This window comes from Leptonychotes weddellii, chromosome 9 (assembly GCF_054177405.1).
Source record: "Leptonychotes weddellii isolate Sample4059 chromosome 9, ASM5417740v2, whole genome shotgun sequence".
Taxonomy (NCBI): Eukaryota; Metazoa; Chordata; class Mammalia; order Carnivora; family Phocidae; genus Leptonychotes; species Leptonychotes weddellii.
The window spans coordinates 67,263,739-67,283,005 of NC_138377.1; the positions used below are offsets into that span (position 1 = coordinate 67,263,739).

Below are 19,267 nucleotides of genomic sequence, written 5' to 3' on the forward strand. Positions count from 1 at the left end.
CCTGAATTTCCACCACTTTACCGTGTTTTTTCATAGGTCACTTTATAATTTATAACACCCACTTGAAACTAAAGATCAAAACTGTGAAATAAATATTTCCAGCCTGCTGCATTCTTCAGGTTAAACCAGCCTACCCTTTGCATATCTGTTTTCCCATTTCCCTCTTAGCTAAGCACTGGACTTCACCCCTTTCTATCTTTATTCTCATCAGTTTTCATTCTCGAACTCTCTCTTCCTTAGGAGGTTCATGTAGCAGGTAAGAGTATGAGCTATGGAGTCAGATGACCTTAGCTCAGTGTCAGCTCTATTTCCTGGTTTTGTAGCTTTTCACAAAGCACATAACTACATCAAATTTAATTTTATTCATTTGTGAAATGGGACTGATAGTATTACCTGTCTCATAGGGTTGCTTTGAGATGATCTGAAGCGTTCAGCACAGTGCCTACTACATAGTAAAGCTCTCAGTGAAACGTTGGACAGCTGCTGCTGAGTTCACGTCTCCTCGGTCTTAAGGGAGTCATCACGCTTTTAGCTACCATCCCATCTCCTCCTTTCTTTCCTGTCTTAGCTAAAGGTTCTTTAATATGTCCTGTAGGCACCTGTTGCTACATTCCTCTGTGCTAACTTCCTCCTTGATCCTTTCCTGACTTCGTTTACCAGTGATGGGCAGGAGTGTGACCTTTATGTGGCAAAAATTTAGATCCTCACTGATTTTATCACCTCTAATCTTCCTTCTAGCTTTAACCTTAATTAAATGTTCACTATGAACTCTGTTGTGTTACTGTTTTGCTTTTGTTACCTTTTCCCTTTATCCTTCTTTTTTTTTTTTAAAGATTATTTTTGACAGAGAGCACACAAGCAGGGGGAGCATGAGGAGAGGGAGAAGCAGGCTTCCCGCGGAGCAGGGAGCCCGATGTGGGGCTCGATCCCAGGATCCTGGGATCATGACCAGAGCCGAAGGCAGATGCTTAACCATCTGAGCCACCCAGGCACCCCTCCTTCTCCTATGTTTTTATTAGATCTGATTTTCTCCGTTCACTCTTTTTGAAATTCATCATGGAGCTAAGAAGTTCATTCTGTACACAGTAGAACTTCAGTAAGCATGGTTGTCTACCTGATCTATTTGATCAAAACAGGCATTCCATCATTCTCTGCCAAGTTTCTCTCCTCTCTCTCTTTTTTTTTTTTTTAGTGAGAGAGAAGAGAGTGAGAAAGAGTGAACACAAGTGGGGGGTGGGGCAGAGGGAAAGACAGAGACTTTTTTTTCTTTTTTAAAGACTTTATTTATTTATTTGACGGAGCAAGAGAGCACAAGCAAGGGGAACAGGAGAGGGAGAGGAAGAGGGAGAAGCAGGCTCCCCGCTGAGCAGGGAGCCCGATGTGGGACTCAATCCCATGACCCTGGAATCATGACCTGAGCCGAAGGCAGACGCTTAACGACTGAGCCACCCAGGCACTCCGAGAGAAAGACTTTTTTTTTTTTTTTTTTTTAAAGATTTTATTTATTTATTTGAGAGAGAGAGAGCACATGAGAGGGGGGAGGGTCGGGAGGGTCAGAGGGAGAAGCAGACTCCCTGCCGAGCAGGGAGCCCGATGTGGGACTCGATCCAGGGACTCCAGGATCATGACCTGAGCCGAAGGCAGTCGTTTAAGCAACTGAGCCACCCAGGCGCCCGAGAGAAAGACTCTTAAGCAGACTCCACACTTAGCCCAACACAGGGCTCGATCCCAGGACCCTGAGTTCATGACTTGAGCCAAAATCAAGAGTTGGATGCTTAACCCACGAGCCATCCAGGTGCCCCCTCTGCCAGGTTTCTCTTATGTAAAGTAAGGAAACTAATGGCAGATTTCCTTCAGTGGGTTCTGCATGTATGCTAATGAATGTTAATACGGTTTTAAGCAATATTTACATGAAATACTTTTTTTAAAAGATCATGTTAATAATTCTGACTACATGCCCCATCCTTGCTTTGCCAACTAGGCATTAATTATCCTCACAACTACGGATAACTTTCATTAATCCTGTTCATTTATATGTTTTCCCAGCAATGGGAAACATCAGCACAAAGGATGGTTTGGGCCTCGGTGCAGATCTACCGACTATTGCAGTCCATGATAAGACAACTATAAAAATTGAGAAAAATAGGGGCGCCTGGGTGGCTCAGTCGGTTAAGCGTCTGCCTTCGGCTCAGGTCATGATCCCAGGGTGCTGGGATCGAGCCCCGCATCGGGCTCCCTGCTCCGCGGGAAGCCTGCTTCTCCCTCTCCCACTCCCCCTGCTTGTGTTCCCTCTCTCGCTGTCTCTCTCTGTCAAATAAATAAATAAAATCTTTAAAAAAAAAAAAATTGAGAAAAATATTTTGAAACTTTTATAGCAATTTGACATTCTCACAGCATCCAGGCATGTAGTAATTTTTCTAATAACTCATTTTTATTGCGTTTTACAGAAGTTCAGTCTGCAATATATTGGAATTTAGCAATCCCTCACCAGTTTGAGAAGCATCTCTAGCACAGGCTTCTTTTTAAGCTGCTTAGAAAAACACTTTCTTGTTTGTGTTTTTGTTTTTAATTTTCTAGGGCCCTCTCTTTCATGGGAATGAGTATCTGTCTGGCTCTGATGTTCATTTCTTCCTGGTATTACGCCATCGTAGCTATGGTAATAGCTGGTATGATCTACAAGTACATCGAGTACCAAGGGTGAGTCTGTGGATTTGACCTTGATTACTGCTAAAAGTATCAAAATGGACTAGTTTGTGTAGAGCCAGCCCAATGAAAATTGCAGTAAGGATCCAGATAACCTCATTCATCTGTAACTAAATTTTGTATCCCCAATTCTTTTAGCCATCTTACAGACACAAACATACAGAATCAACAAGGGGAACCCATTGAGAAAGTATGAACAGATCAGTGAAAAAAGTAGCTTAAAGGACTTGTCAAAATAATAATGATGAGTATTAAAGTATAACACAAATATAAGTATTTTTGCTTATCTCTTCAGTCAAGGTATTATCTCTGAAATGAAAAAGAAATTAATCCTGAATAACTATAACAACTAAGACTTCAGAAACACCTTGCAAAATTTAGGAATAAATAACACTGGTTCAGAAGATTACATTGAGTTTTGCTTTCTCCCCATTATTTTCAAAATTAAATTAAACTTTGGGTCTGTCGTAAGTTCCTTCTCCAAATAGCTGTTTTGCATTATTGCTTTTGAACAGTTACATAGAAGGACAAGTGAGTGATACTTCCAGCCTTTATTTTGAATTGTTTATTGTACAGTGTGGTCCATTGATGAAGGACAGTGTGGATCTGCTTTTGGTGGGTTCCTTATGTTAATAAAGAGCATTATATAAATAATGAGTTTTAATTTTCTTCCTTGTGCATATGTTAGTTTTAGATAAAGAAAAAATAAACTTTATGTTTTGAAATTGTACTTGCTATAGTTGAAATCTGTCTCTGCTTTTTTCTCTTTTGTCTCCCAGAGCGGAGAAAGAATGGGGTGATGGAATCCGTGGGCTGTCCCTCAGTGCAGCCCGGTTTGCTTTGCTCCGGCTGGAAGAAGGACCGCCACACACTAAAAACTGGAGGTAAAGAAATCAGTAGAGCTTAGTGGGGTAGTGTTTGGCACATGGTTAACACACACAACTATGTGCTTCTGTGATTACAGGATAAGGAATTCAGGTGGCTCAAGGAATTGGTATAATGGACCCATTTTGAATGATTCCAAATCCTTCATACTTTATTCTCTTTTCTTCATGGGATATCTGGTCTAGACTTCAGCTATTTTTATTGTTCCTTGCAGAATGATCAATTTGTGGTAATACTGGGAGGATTGAAATAAACTACACCCTCATCCTATCATTTTCTCTAATCTCTTCCTTCTGCCCAATTACAGTTTTATATAGATCTCCTGAATTAAAGGGTAGAATTGTCATTCTGTTCCCCAAACCCAAAGTTTTTTCTCCCTTCCACCCTCCCACCAATCTCTCTGCAGGCCTCAGTTACTTGTATTGCTGAAATTAGATGAGGACTTACACGTCAAGCATCCTCGCCTCCTCACCTTTGCCTCACAACTTAAAGCAGGAAAGGGTCTCACTATTGTGGGCTCTGTCATCGTGGGGAACTTCCTGGAGAACTACGGGGAAGCTTTAGCTGCTGAGCAGGTAAGAGTCAAGGCTTATTGACTTAGTGGAATTTAGCTTCTGGTTTTGTGATGTTAAGTTGTTAGATGTCATATTTCTAAGTTAATCCCTTTCCTGAGTGATCTAGGAGGTTTCCTTCTTTGTGCTGACTTTTGAACAATCATATTCTCCCAAATAAGAAGATGAACCGAAGATAATAATTTATTTTTTCCATTTAAAAAGCATTACTAAACTTTTAAGATTGTCAAGGCTAAGCACTGTTTGCAAGTAGACTCTAAACATTGACTCAGGCCTCAGAGAAGTCAAGTAAATAAATCTGTCCCTTGAACCGTGGAGATGGTTCTGCTCAATCTGGTGACAAGGAGCAATGAACAACTTTCCTTTCTCCTTACCAGTCTACCTTGGTATCATGAGCAAGGTTCTTTTGCTTTACTTCTGATTAACTTGCCAAGTATAAGTTCTCCCTAAAGAAGAAAGCAGTTTTCACTCTAATACTTATTATAAATGATAAAACCAACCCTTTTATTTCAAAAATTTTACTGGATTTCATTTGGAATACTTTGAAACCCTAAAAACTAGAAATGCTTGAAGAAACACTAGTCTGGAATGATGGTAAAAATAAATAAAAAGCACAGGATTGGAAATCAGTAAAGCTTGCTTATTACCCTTGCTACATCACTGACTTCATCTGTGCCTTCAGGAAAATCCTGTCCTCTTTCTACACCATTATTCCCTTCATCTTTCCACTAAGAGAGTAAATGAAGTATTATCTCCAACTTGGCTTGAATAAATAATAGCAAAGCAAAGACAAGGGTCATCAATAGTCACCATTAAAATACCAAAACAGATGGAAATAGGAGAAACGAAAAAAAAAAAACAAACATACCGGAGAAAATTTTTAAGTGAAACTGAATCATCAGATTGAGTTTCTAATAATACGAGTCAGGGTATCAGGGCGATTGAGGAAGGAAGTAGATCATGTTCACACTCAGCCTGGCCAGTTAAGAAAGAATATTGAATATTTGTTTTACAAAGATCCCTGCTCTTGATTTGTTTGGTATGTTACAAAGAAGGGAAAGCAGAATAGAGGAAAAGGCAGAGGAACTCCATTGCTGTAGTCAACCAGCAATATATGTAGTAAGCACTTAGAGAGTGAAAAAGGCAAAGGATAATGAAATTCCATTGGGCTAATTTTACTTTTTGGACTTTTCTGTAGGAGATACGGTCTTAAGCAGAGTTTGGAAAAGAGGAGGAGAATATAAGACAAGGAGTAATAGATTAAAAGGTTCAGGGTGAAGCAATTCAGCATTGAGGTTCTCTTTTTCAGACCATAAAGCATCTAATGGAGGCAGAGAAGGTGAAGGGGTTCTGCCAGTTGGTGGTGGCGGCCAAGCTGAGGGAGGGCATTTCCCACCTCATCCAGTCATGTGGCCTTGGGGGCATGAAGCACAACACGGTGGTGATGGGATGGCCTAATGGCTGGCGCCAGAGTGAAGATGCTCGAGCGTGGAAGACTTTTATCGGTACAGAACACTTTTCATTTTATCCTGAGGGCCCAAATAGGGATTACAGTTAAACCTCTGTTGCCTTAACCCTACCCCATAGCCTAAAGTAGAGACCGTGCCGTTGCGGAAGCATAGTCCCATAAGGGCACCTAAGTAACTACTAACAGTAATAATCCTATTCTCCTCACCCCCTCCAGCTTTATATTATGTTCATGAATTGTTTATCTCTGTCGAGTATTATACTAGGAATTATCTCTGAAATTGCCCTATTTTCATTTGTGATCTGCCTCATTGATGTTCTCACAGGAATTGCAAGGATGGTCTTTCATCAAAATCTCCAGAATTCACATAACCCCCCCTTAGAAATGTAGTGATCAGCATATATCTAGTAATATAAATCATGGTTCTGAATCTAATTCTGTTAGTTATTCAGATTTTTCTTAATGATTGTTGTTACTTGATGAGGTATAACCCACTATGTAAACAGAATACCTTGCTTAAAGAAATGTAAAAAAAAAAAAAAAAAACGCATTACCCTTGCTTTCCTGACATGGTGGGAAGCAAGGCAAGCCTCAGGAGTCTTCTCTGTTTATCCTGATTCTGTTTTCTCCCTAGGCACAGTTCGAGTGACAACTGCTGCCCATCTGGCCCTGCTGGTGGCTAAAAACATCTCCTTCTTTCCCAGCAATGTGGAGCAGTTTTCTGAGGGCAACATTGATGTGTGGTGGATTGTGCATGATGGGGGGATGCTCATGTTATTACCATTCCTACTTAAACAGCACAAGGTATTTTAGATACCTTTTGAAAAAAGTCTTTCTCCCTTGATATCGTCCTGGTTCACTAGACAGATGTTTCCTCTTTGATTATAGTGTTGGGGCTTAGGATCAGAAGAGTTGGGGATTTTTCTTAGCTTTCCCGTGATCCTACTTTCAACCGTATGAGAAGTAGTTTTCTTTCTAGTTGATACCTACCTATCTCTAAGTGAAATTCAGCAAGTTAATAAAGTTCCATATGAGCTCTTGGAAAAACATTAAGAAGTGACACGTCCATTTAAAAAAAAAAAAAAAAAGACCAAAGTCTCTCAAATGCTGGAAACCTATGTTTGGGTGTGTGGGTATCTTATACATAGGTATGCTCATCCTTTGGTAAGACTAGTTAAACTGAACTTTAAAATAATAGAGTCTGCATGAGGCATCAATATGCTATCTGAATACAGCACCCTCTTAATGTATATATATCCCCTTTTGCCAGTTTTCTTCTTGTTAGGAAATTAAGAACTTCTTAAAGCTGTTTTTAATGTGTTTTTAGTTAAGCTTTTGCCTTCGTACAATAGTATATCAAGTTAGAAGCTAAGGACAACAAATATCCTGATACTATAGCAAGGTTGTCCAAAGCAAAAAATGTCTTGTGTTTTAGGAATAACTCTTTTTTTTTTTGGCCTTCTTGCATCTCACTTTCCATGTATGTATGGTACTTTCTCAGGTGTGGCGAAAATGTAGCATTCGGATCTTCACAGTAGCCCAACTAGAAGACAACAGTATTCAGATGAAGAAGGACCTGGCTACCTTCCTCTACCACCTACGCATCGAGGCCGAGGTGGAAGTGGTAGAGATGGTGAGAAAGCGGAGTTTGAGATCAAACAGACCACCCTTCCCCCACTTCCTACCCTGTCTTCCTAGAACTTTTTTTGGTTTGGGAAATTGTTCAGCTGCAAATGTGGATTAATCCCTTAGTTCCAACAAAGCCCTAATATATTGATCTAGATAAGTAGAATATGAATGTGTTGTGTATTCGGTGGTTTTTATTTTTGCTCTTTTGTTATACAGCCTTTTTATTTCTACCAGATTGTCTGCTTAATATGGTTTTATCAAGTTTTAATTCATATATGCATGTTAAAATCACACATAGTGCTTTTTTTTAATAATAACCTAGCAGTCTTAAAAAAAAAAAAAAGACTAGAGTTTGTATTTTGTTTCAAGGAAACGTATATGTAATGGTTGGATTATGGAAAAGACTCTCAGGGCTTCTAGATTTGCTCTACAGTCCATAATATTATATAGCTCAGTAACTGAAGAAAATAGGAGTGAAACTTAGGTTGATATTGTGATACTTTCTCTGGCTTAATTTAGTGAGTGGACATGAAAGTGTATGGTTCATCCTTCTTTCTCCTTTGTGCTTATTGCCCACTCTGTGTTATCTACGGCAGCATGACAGTGACATATCTGCTTATACTTATGAGCGCACCCTGATGATGGAGCAAAGGTCCCAGATGCTCCGGCACATGCGACTGTCCAAAACAGAGAGGGACAGAGAGGTGAGACCTTCCTGTATTCATTGAATGCTAGTCTGTCCCTGAGAGGGATGATACTATATTGTTCTCATAGAATGACACATTCTTTCCTTCTCCCTTTATCAGTTCTTTCACTATAACCACATTATTATTTGAAAATAATTGAAGCTGAAGCATGAGAGGGAATTGGGTACAGAGGTCATAGCTATGTTGGGCCCTTCTCAGGCACAGTTGGTGAAAGACCGGAACTCAATGCTGCGATTGACCAGCATTGGCTCTGATGAGGATGAAGAGACAGAAACCTATCAGGAGAAGGTGCACATGACTTGGACAAAAGACAAGTACATGGCATCCCGGGGACAAAAGGCTAAGTCGATGGAAGGATTCCAGGACCTGCTTAACATGCGTCCGTAAGTTTTCCAACTCACAAGCTTATCATGTAATATGGTATCCTAGTCAGTGGCACACATGTGACTTTGCCTGGATACACAGGATGAGGTCTGTTCTTCATTTCACCCCAAATCCAGCCATCTCTCTGTTATTTGCCTGTGCGTATCAGCTACCAGTTAACATTGTGCATAAGCTAACCACCCTTCTTTCTCACCATACTGTGTTCCTGGAATAAAACAAGCAAATGTAGAATGAGAAAACCCAGGATATTAGTATAAGGAAATCATTTGTTCACTACATTATTCATAGTCAAAGCAAAAAAGTTCTGTATCTCAAGGTTTTTAAAGTTGACTATATGCCTAGCTTTCTCTTTGCCTTAACCACCTCTCTTTCTCCCTTCCACCCGTCCAGAGACCATTCCAATGTGAGGCGGATGCATACGGCAGTGAAACTCAATGAGGTTATAGTTAACAAGTCCCACGAAGCAAAGCTGGTTTTGTTGAATATGCCAGGGCCACCCCGAAACCCTGAGGGTGATGAAAACTGTATCCTTTCCAAGAATGGAGCTACCAGTAGGGAAAGTCTTAGCCTGTTTCTTAGATAAGACCACTAGGTAACCTTAAAAGTCATTGTCTGTGCCCATATTTCCTTCTCAAGGAGGAAAGGCTGTTAAAAGTCTTAGGCAAGGATTCTTACACAGCAGTGAGATTGATCTCCTTTGGGGGAGCTGGGTATATATGTTCTCTCTGAACCCTAAAGAGACTTTTTAGGTGGTAAATTTGCAACATGACTTCTAATATTCACAGTATAGAATCCTTTCTGAAACAGTCCTAGAGACGCAATACCCACATCCTTTCTCCTTTTCTCAGGCTCCACCCACTTTGCAAAGCGTCTTTCTTGTGGATGTAGTTAGGGGAGAAGCAGTTTAAGTGAAATCTCCTCTAAGGGGAAAAAAGAGATAAGGGTTTTTCCTCATACCCTGATCACAGGATTTTTTTAATGGGACCCCTTCAAGAATGCAATGGTATAGACTGGCCCATTCCCATCAGTACCATTAAGGAGAAGAGATTAAGAAAAAAAAAAAACTGGCAGAAAAATCTGATTTGAGCAGCTTCACTTAGAAATTACTTGGGTTCTCTCGAGCAGTCTTATAAGCTGCCCTGTTGTGGCCTTTTCTTCTTTTTTGGCTTATTTTGCTGTGGTACAAACACATTACTTGTGAGTTACCCCCATTTGTAAAGTTACATTTAGAAAAAAGTCTAACAAATGAAGGTCTTGTATTATATATGCAAAGGAATTAGATCCCTGGATTATTTCACAGGGTTAAATTAAATCCAGAGTTCGGACGTCTCCAACTCTGAGTATATATAATAATGAAAACAAGTATGTTAATTTTGCAGTCAGATAAACCTCGATTATCATGTCAGGTTATAAAGTGTGTTCTTCTCCCCATTTGTCTCCTTGACAAATTCGGAAGACATGGAGTTCCTAGAAGTGCTCACCGAGGGACTAGAGCGAGTCCTCCTTGTCCGGGGTGGTGGCAGTGAAGTAATCACCATTTATTCATAATCTACTCCTGAAGACACTGCTTGGCCTCACCTTTCCTAAAAGGCTTCCATTCTCCATGGAAGTGCCAGCTCTTTACTACTACTCCCATCAAGTAGAGGCCTGGGTTCTGTACACATCACACTGAACTCTTGACAAGCTGAGCCTCGAGTACTTGTGCAAAAAAGTACACGTAGTTCTGCTCTTTGCTATCATATAATCTGCTGTCCTTACAGAAGAAGCAGATATTTCCTCAACATCAGAACACTGGTCAAGTCCTAAAAGCCATGTCTGTACTAGTTGAAGGCAAATTAGAATTAACAGGCTAAACCATTAAAATGAGTTGGCAAAAGGGATGCTAGAAATTCAAGAAGACAAAAAGCAAGTACATGTCCAACATTAAAGGGGAGTCTCAGAAGTCATGGTCCAATGATGACACCATGGGGGTAACAGCCAGAGACACAGCTTCATCATACTAAAGAATGCATGGCCGAGTATGTGGGGACCTAACATCCTTGTGGAGATAACCTGTGGCAAACCAAGATGAAAATCTTTTTTAGCTAATTTTCTTTAATGTTTCCATTGTTCTCCAGGACTCTATTTTATATTAGGGTACTATACAAAAACTGAAACATGGCTACAGCCTCTACTTCTTCCTCCAACACAAGATTCCCCCAAAATACCAGGTTCCAGTACACATACTATGTCGGTTTATATGTCAGCTGGTTCTCAAAACCCAGTCTGTGGTTAAGATTGTAATACACGCATTGTTATCCTGGAAATTGTTTTTTTAAAGGTGGAGTAAAAAGAATTTCTTTCAGGTTCTTTTCAAATGGCCAAATTAGGGTACCCTAACTCCAAATTAAGATCTACTGAAACAGTCTGTGGTTACCATGTGCGACATGGTCAAAACAAGCAAGCTGTTGTCCAAGAAATCTAGATGATGATGCACATTGACCAGTAGTTTCGCCTCTCCTTTCTTTTATGCCCTCTGGGTTAGTAGGCACAGGTCCAAAATCATAGGAATAAACTAGGAAGACTGGCTAAAATCCTTCCCTAAAAGCTTTGAACTATCTTTTAAAGGGGGAATCCAGCAATGGAATTCGAAGTTCTAGAGCCATACTCCTTCCATAGTGCCAAAGATTGAGTTGCTGCTACTCTCCCTACCTGCTTCACTAAAGTGGCATACGATTGGCATTGACCTGACTCAAGAAACTTATTTTTCACTAAGAAACCTGTGCACTCATTTCCAAAGCCATAGCCAAGACTTGAGGCACTCAACTCATCTAAATGTCCGGAGTATGAGCGTTTTTATCAGTTTTATTCTTCATTGTGACGGCAGGAACTTGGCTCTGAACCAAGATTATCCAAGCCAACAGTCCTCTGCTATTCCAGTTGTTTTCAGAAAGCTCTCAATGTGTCAAGGAAGTACTCGTACAAGCTTAGCTTTTTATTTGCTGGTCATAAAACATTTACTGGTCATTTTAATTTACTGGTCATAAAACACCTAGCTTTCAAGCATAGGGAAACTACCTTGAGTGGTAATTGCAAATATGTGAAATGGTCCTTTCTTTTATAGGATAAGTATTTAGAAAAACTGTTTTGCCTGTATTCATGACTGCTCTTCAATCACTTTTTTAATGATAAATACTGCCACTCTTCTTTGATCACCCAACAGGATATGGAGCAAGCAAACCTAGGTCCCAGCAGATTATTCATTGGACTCTTATGGACAGAGAAAACCTTTTCTTCAGTATGGCTTAAGAAACTGAGTATTTTGTTCCCTTTGCTCTTTTTTCAACCTCAAGACCCAGTCAGGGTAGCAAAACAAACACGATCTTTAAGTCTTTTTTCCTGCTCCTTCCTGCAGAGGGTTAAAATTTCCATTGTAATACTCTTGTTGAGTCCACAGTAGTGGAACAGGTTCTCTAGGACCAAGATATTGAAGCCCCCATGCTTTAAAGGTCAGCCTGCCCAGGAATTCCTCTACATTTACACACATCCTCTGGCCAAAGTGGTTGATACATATATTTTTTTTTCCATATAGAAAAAATATGGGCAGAAAACAAGGTTTTAGAAGAGCTTTTTGTGGTTGGAGCTCTGTAAGAATCTTTCAAAGGGATAAGGGAGTGAGTGGCTATTAATACAGCCACTACTTCAGCCCCTAAAACATAAAATCACCATTACATGGGAAAATGGTTATTAGGCCAGATTTAAACTCATCTCTGTCTAGAGCATTTCACGTCCATGTGTTGCTTATGTTGTTCGTCTGTGAAGTGTCTTGTCTCTTCTAATCACTGCAAATAAAGCAATACTGAAAACTTGGTGAGAGAGAATGCACCTTAGGGGAAGGGCTTTTGTGTTTCAAGAAGGAAGAGAAAGGAAAGACCTCTTCCTGCCTTCTGACTAAGATCCAGCTTTTAAGTCTTAGCTAAGAGTTACCAGGGCAGACTATGACAATATACCTTCTCCAGCTGCTGGCCTTCTGCCTTGTAAAGCTATCTTAAAAGCTGAGGTTTGAATTGCAGCATCTGCTCAACAGGGGCCCGGTTCCTCTTGGCAGGGGAAAGATCATTACCGTGTATCTTCCTTTGCCTCAGATTGCTGTGGCCCCAACTAGCCCGCCAATCCTCACTCCCCCTAAATGTGTTAAAAATCCATTATTGTGGATGTTAAAGTAGCAATTACACTGTAAGCATATTTATGTACTCTTTTTGTCTGGTTTATTTTTCTTTTCATCATGTATAATCTGAATCCAGCATTAGTTTCTCACATCTTCCACAGTGTCTCCAACAGAATTTTTATGTTCCAGCTTGTGTTAAATAGAAGTGAAACATTAAGGAAAATAGAGTTAAGGGAAACTTGTGCAACTTTTTTTTTAAGCATTGTTCTCAACCATTTAATTTATTGAAAGGAGATGCTGCTGTGGTTCTTGATTTAGCAGCAACCATTTTGTTTACATAGAGTTACAGTTTTATTTGTTGTTTTGCTCTGTACTGGAAACATAAATAAAGTTTTCTACATTATTTTCAATCAAGGGTTGTGGTATAGTTTCTTTGTGTGTTTGGAGTGATACGTACATTGTCTTTCTGGGATTCGTCTCCTCACCATGGAGTAAAGAGAGCTTTGGTTCTGTTCAGCATGAGTGATAACTTTAAGAATTAGTATGCTGAGAAGGAGCCACTGGGCACAAAAGAAGGTTGTAAATGAGATCCCGATACACAGGCACCAGGTGCTTCTTTCTCCTCTTCACAGAAGCAATCCTCCACCACTAAACTCCATCCTCTGAAACAAGGTAAATAGGTGATTGGTGAATTGGTGTTGAACTAACTTACAGAATCAAGTTCTTTATTTAATCACAGGCTCTATTTAGCTTTATCCTTAAAAAAGTAACAACTTCCAAACTCCCAAGGGATCTTATTTCTTAACAAATAAGCTCTAGTACCAACTCAAATCCCCCACCATCAAATGGGTCTGCTATTTACATTACAACTGCCCCAAATTTAACTTTTCCTTTGCCTTACCTCAGGGGGCTCAATGAAGGCTAACCAGTCTGATGCATGTGTAGGCAACAGTCCCATTGACTGGCACTTATAAACAGCCAATGCCAAACCCATGAGGTTTCCAATGAGATACACCAAACCCTGAAGAAACTTCTGGCTTGAACTTTCTAGCATCTTGAAAGCTGTTGGGGTAACAAAAAGTGTCAAACCCAAAACAACTTTTTTTTTTAATATGAATCAGGCCATATTTTAAAATAACATAGACCCAAAGTAAAATAGCAAATAGGACCATTAAAAGTGAACAAAAAGCCATGATAAGCTCCATTTCCCTCCTCCACGCCACCACCTCTACCATCACCACCCTGCACACCCTCCCCCTGGCCACTAGCCAAGAGCAGTACTAAAGATTTTCATGGGTTTCACTAATATTTGTCTTTAATTCTTAAAACTTAAGGAAGGGTTGTTGTATCAAGAATACTTACTGGCTGAAATGGCCATAAGTGCCTGAATGGGCCGCCAAGCCATCATACACACCATCATAGTAGGGAAGATGGAGATCGTATTGCCTGCCATGTACATGATGAAGAGGTTCATGGGAATCTGCTTGAGGGGACCCAAGGCAATGTCCCAGCAGCGCTAAAACAAACACAATTTTAACCTATGATCTCTATCCTCAGTCCCACATTTATCGGATCACTGATGTTAAAGTCAAATGAACACAATTCCCAATTCTGTGCTGCTGACTGAGCTGACTCCTCAGTTCCACCATGTCTGTCTGCCCTTCTCCATGTTGCCACAGGAAGCTTGCTCTTCTAAAAATAAGGCATCCTCACCATTCGTTATGTTTTTTCCTACTGGTTTTCCAGATACCATTTTTCCCCATGATTTGGCTAAAGAAAAAAAGACTTCCCTACTTTTGTTCTTGTACTTTTGCATCTCTCATTGCCCCATCTACAACTGAAATAGGTAAATCCATAGGGTGGGAGATTAGCACACCTCAATAACTAAAAGAACAAGCTGACAAATTAAGATATTAAGATCTAAATGACATTATTAACTGACATATATAGAACACTGCACCCAACATTTGGAGAATTCATTCTTTTCAAACACACATGGGACACTTACAAAAGCTGACCACTTGCTGAGCCTTGAAGAAAGTGTCAACTCTCAAAGAACCCAAATCATACAAAGCATGTTCTTTGCTTATGATGCAATTAAGCTAGAAATCAGTAACAAAAAGAAAACTAAAAATTCCCTATATATTGGAATTAAATGCATTCTAAATAATCCATAAATAAAAGAAATTACAATGGAAAACAGAAATATTGGTAACTGATAACAATAACAAAAATGCCACATATTATCCTTGTGGGACACAGAGCACTGAAAAATTTATAATACATATTTAGAAGACTAAAAATAAAGTAAGCATTTGGGGCACCTGGGTGGCTCAGTCGGTTAGGCATCTGCCTTCAGCTCAGGTCCCGATCCCAGCGTCCTAAGATAGAGCCCCGCATCAGGCTCCCTGCTCAGCGGGGAGCCTGCTTCTCCCTCCGCCTCTGCCTGCCTGTCTGCCTACTTGTAATCTCTCTCTCTGTCAAATAAATAAAATCTTATAAAAAAAAAAAAAGTAAGCATCTATTTCTTCTTTTACAATCTTTTTAAGTTTTAATTCCAGTTAACATACAGTGTAATATTAGTTTCAGGTGGTACAATATAATGACTCAACACTTCCATGCAAGCTCATCACAAGTGCCCTCCTTAATCCTTATCGCCTCTTTCACCCATCCCCCCACCCACCTCCTGTCTGGTAACCATCAGTTTGTTCTCTATGGTTAAGAGTCTTTTTCTTGGTTTGCCCTCCCCTCTTTTTTCCCCCTTTGTTCATTTGTTTCTTAAATTTCATATATGAGTGAAATCATACGGTATTTGTCTTTCTCTGATGTATTTCACTTAGCATTATACCCTCTAGCTCCATCCATGTCATTCTCAGCATCTATTTTAATAAGTTAGAAAAAGAAATAGATTAAACCCAAGGAAATGAAAAGGAAAAATGAGAAAAGAAATTAATGAATTTTTCTTTAAATCAACAAGGCTAAAGGTTGTTTTTTTTTTTTAAAGATTTTATTTATTTGAGAGAGAGCACATGAGAGGGGGGAGGGTCCGAGGGAGAAGCAGACTCCCTGCCGAGCAGGGAGCCCGATGTGGGACTCGATCCTGGGACTCCAGGATCATGACCTGAGCTGAAGGCAGTCGCTTTAACCAACTGAGCCACCCAGGCGCCCTAAAGGTGTTTTCTTTTAAAGGTTAATAACATCAATACTGGTGAGCCTGATGAAGGAAAAAGAGAAATATTCAACATTGGGAATAAAAGAGGGACAGCTCTATAGTTCTGGCAGTGTATTAAAATGATCATATGGGCGCCTGGGTGGCTCAGTTGGTTAAGCATCTGCCTTTGGCTCAGGTCATGATCCCAGGGTCCGGGGATAGAGTCCCGCCTCAGGTTCCCTGCTCAGTGGGGAGCCATCTTCTCCCTCTGCTCCTCCCCCTGCTCATCATCTCTCTCTCTCTCAAATAAATAAAATCTTAAAGTGATCATATTACAGGGGCGCCTGGGTGGCTCAGTTGTTAAGCGTCTGCCTTCGGCTCAGGTCATGATCCCAGAGTCCTGGGATCGAGCCCCACATCGGGCTCCCTGCTCAGCGGGAAGCCTGCTTCTCCCTCTCCCACTTCCCTCTGCTTGTGTTCCTGCTCTCACTGTCTCTCTCTCTCTGTCAAATAAATAAAATCTTAAAAAAAAAAAAAAAGTGATCATATTACAAATTTGGGGAAATGGATAAATTCCTAGAAGAAATACCTAATAGCACAATAAATTGAAAATTTAGTCATAAAACTGTTTAAGAAACTGAATCTGTAATTAAGCCCAGATGGTTTCTCTTGGCAAATTCTAAACATTTAAGGAAAAAATAAAGCCAATCTTATACAAATTCTTTCAGAAAATAAAAAATGAACATTCATTACATGGGGCCCCATAAATACCAAAACCTGACAAGGACATTATGAGTAAAGTTTATAGATCAATATCACTCCTGAACCTAAATGCAAAAATCCTACTAAACAAAATATTAACAAAGTAAATCTAGCAATATTAGAAGAATATATCACTATCCATTTGAGCTTACTCATGTTAAAAGAATAAATGGACATATTTGTAAGCAATTCCCTGGTGTGTCACTTACATAAAAGATCATTTATCTGGGACTTTAAAGATCAAACCATACAACAGAACTGTTCTAAAGTAAGTATAATCATCTACCTTCAAAATCAGGCCATTTTAATAATACTTTCATGTTATTGTTCATATTACAATTTGATGTACCAAGATGAAAAATGATATACTTATCAAGAAAAGCACTGATACCAGCTGTCATTTTCATGTAAAAATCACTGCATTTCATGAAATAAAGATCATTTAGTATTGAACAATATTAAGGCTAAGAGGAAAGAAAATGCCAGCTACTGTTCTAGGCACTTGGGACACAAAATCTGCTTTCCTGGACATTACGAGAGTAAAAAGGTAATAATCATATCATGTATATGAATGATATGGAGAAATAAAGTAAGAAAACAGGATAGGGAGTGCCCTGAGTAGGTTTCTCTAAGAAGGTAATATCTGAGAGACCTAAGGGAAATGACAGAGCAAGTCATACAGGTTATCTGGGGGAAGAGTATTCCAGGAAGAGGGAAAGAACATGTACAAAAAGTCCGAGATGGAAGCCTGCCTGCTATTTTCAAGGAGCAGCAAGGAGGCCATTCTGACTAGAGTGGAATGAAGAACAAAGGGGAAAGTGGCAGGAGATGAAATCGCTCAGACTAGAATGAGAGGTAAGATAAGAAGAAGTAGCGATAAGTAGCAAAAATTTAAATCTGTTTTGAAGATAAAACCAAAAGAATATCCTGACACATTGGTTGTGTGGTTGTAAGGGAACTAGGGTAAAAGAATGATTTCAACCATTAGGCACTGGTACCGAAGGATAATTTCCAACCTACCTCCTTACGTGTTCAAACATATTTTATTTTTCTAACTATTAAGCACTTTTACTACTGTAAATTAATCTCAAGCAGTTTACCAATATTAGGGATAAGACTCCTACAGTAGGATATTCATATGCTGCTTGGGAGAGGACGGTGGATATGTAGGTCAGGACTGGCCTAGGAACTACTGTGACATCTATAGCTCTGTACCTTCTCCACCAGGATCCGGTCTGTCTCTTGCACGCTGGTATCAGGCACTTGCTTGTCCAAGTAACCGACAGGGTACAGCGAGTCTCCCTGGCCACCGCCCCGGTCACTTCGGCTCCTAAAGAACCAAACCAAGAAACATAAGGCTGCAGCCTCCCACACTTCATATCCCACATTCCTGCTCTAATCATTGGAATAAAGATCCTCAGATACACCTACCCAGATTAGACCAAGCCCCCTCGTGGGTTCGTCAGACTTTTGTCTATTGTGAGGAATGAAATAAGCATCTTTTGAACATTAGACACGTCCACCGTAGAGAAGCCGCTGGCTCCCCGGGAGCCGTCTTTGTGCCACCCATCATTTTCAGAGAGTTGTACCTGAGAGATCAGGTCCTATTCCTCCGCGGCAATTCTGGGGTGAAGACTCTTGTTACCGAGCTTCGCCCGGGCTTCTCACCTGCTGCCTCCTCCAGGCCCGCTCAGCTCAATGGCCCACTTGAAGCGCCGGCCTCGGTTGGCCACCAGGCTCCCCTGTGCCGTCATGGCCACGGCCGCCTACCAAGGCTGCGAAGCTCCTTACTCTAAAGCGGGGCCCGGACCCAGGCCCACTGACGCACGCTACTTCTTGGTCCTACTCTGCAAGCCCGCTTCCGGCGGCGCGTAGCACAGACGTCACTTCCACCCCGGAAATTTGCGAGCGGAGGATGAGATAGAGAGTACTTGGAGCTGGAGAAGCTGGGTGCAGGGAAAATCCGACCGTACTTAGCTTCCTCCTTTTTGAAGATTCCTGTTGTGTGTTCCCTGACCTCTGAGGTGCGCTTGCGGGACAGAGGGAAAGTCCATACTCGCTCTGGGTTAGGAATTGAAGCCAGGGACACCTTCTTGAGCTCCTGCGCGCCCTCCTGAACACAAGATTCAAATCTCCTTTAAACCTGGTTTTACTACGGGTGGTGTGTGATCTTGAGCAAGTTATTTAGTAGCTTCCGAGTACAGAATGTCTGCCATGTCCCAGGAGCTTTGTGTTTATTATTTAAGTCACATTAATCCTGCGAGGTAAATAGTTCAGTGCCCATTCTGTCCCAAAACTAGGAAGCAGTGTGGACGTGGGAAGGCTCATGGGTTTGAGATTCAGATGGCCTCCTTTTGAATCGTGGCTTCTTTACTTAATTGTGTGACTTTGGACACGTTAAATTTTTAGTGCTTCAACCTCTTCATATGTAGAAGTTTATCTGTTTTCAAGGCTTGTGAGGTTAAATGGAGTGCCCGCCACCTATGCATGATTTTTTAATTATTATTATTTTAAAAAGCATACTAGTGGGGCGCCTGGGTGGCTCAGTTGGTTAAGCCTCTGCCTTTCCGCGTAGGTCTTGATCTGAGGTCCTGGGATGGGCTCCCTGCTCAGTGGGGAGTCTGCTGCGCCCTCTCCCTCTGCCCCTCCCCATCCCCCGCTCGTGTTCTGTCGCTCACGCACGCTGTCTCAAACAAACAAACAAACAAATAAATAAAATACTTTTTTTTAAAAGGCACACTAGTGATCGGATTTTGTATTGAGTTGTGTATCTATATAATTATATAACGTGTTATTGGGTATTTGTTTCTCGTTTTTTCCTCCTTTTATAAAGTGTTTATAAACAGTATATCTTTTCTT

The 19,267-nt window shown here is 40.6% G+C and overlaps 2 protein-coding genes across 5 annotated transcripts in view; one reads left to right on the forward strand and one right to left on the reverse strand.

The window, feature by feature from the left end:
• SLC12A6 (solute carrier family 12 member 6) overlaps window positions 1-11,910 on the forward strand; it is an 82,702-nt gene extending 70,792 nt beyond the window's left edge. For all 3 annotated transcript variants that reach the window (XM_006730633.2, XM_006730631.3, XM_006730634.3), the window contains 10 exons: window positions 2,578-2,697; window positions 3,483-3,587; window positions 3,995-4,163; window positions 5,470-5,665; window positions 6,263-6,432; window positions 7,130-7,261; window positions 7,854-7,961; window positions 8,163-8,347; window positions 8,739-8,872; window positions 9,805-11,910. In XM_006730633.2, coding sequence (XP_006730696.1) covers window positions 2,578-2,697; window positions 3,483-3,587; window positions 3,995-4,163; window positions 5,470-5,665; window positions 6,263-6,432; window positions 7,130-7,261; window positions 7,854-7,961; window positions 8,163-8,347; window positions 8,739-8,872; window positions 9,805-9,896 — 1,411 coding nt within the window. In that variant the 3' untranslated portion in view covers window positions 9,897-11,910. The remainder of the gene's footprint in view (window positions 1-2,577; window positions 2,698-3,482; window positions 3,588-3,994; window positions 4,164-5,469; window positions 5,666-6,262; window positions 6,433-7,129; window positions 7,262-7,853; window positions 7,962-8,162; window positions 8,348-8,738; window positions 8,873-9,804) is intronic.
• Window positions 11,911-12,572: 662 nt separating this feature from the next.
• EMC4 (ER membrane protein complex subunit 4) lies at window positions 12,573-18,281 on the reverse strand. Of its 2 annotated transcripts, none has more exons than XM_006730636.3 (5): window positions 18,077-18,281; window positions 17,624-17,738; window positions 13,858-14,011; window positions 13,397-13,557; window positions 12,573-13,157 (listed from the first exon to the last, which is right to left on the reverse strand). In XM_006730636.3, the coding sequence occupies exons 1-5, from the start codon at window positions 18,160-18,162 to the stop codon at window positions 13,122-13,124; spliced, it is 552 nt and encodes a 183-aa protein (XP_006730699.1). In that variant the 5' UTR covers window positions 18,163-18,281; the 3' UTR covers window positions 12,573-13,121. The 2 variants fall into 2 exon arrangements, with proteins under 2 accessions (XP_006730699.1, XP_030881035.1); XM_031025175.2 differs by having other exon boundaries at window positions 17,998-18,139.
• Between the last annotated feature and the right edge of the window lie 986 nt (window positions 18,282-19,267).

What these genes read in the sequence shown, in the direction of transcription:
- EMC4 (XM_006730636.3), bottom strand. Translation starts at nt 18,162, where the DNA reads ATGACGGCACAGGGGAGCCTGGTGGCCAACCGAGGCCGGCGCTTCAAG. An exon ending in GGGCCTGGAGGAGGCAGCAG is followed by an intron (nt 17,739 to 18,076) that starts GTGAGAAGCCCG and finishes TTGGTTCTTTAG; the next exon opens with GAGCCGAAGTGACCGGGGCG. An exon ending in CCTTCATTGAGCCCCCTGAG is followed by an intron (nt 13,158 to 13,396) that starts GTAAGGCAAAGG and finishes ACCTTGTTTCAG; the next exon opens with AGGATGGAGTTTAGTGGTGG.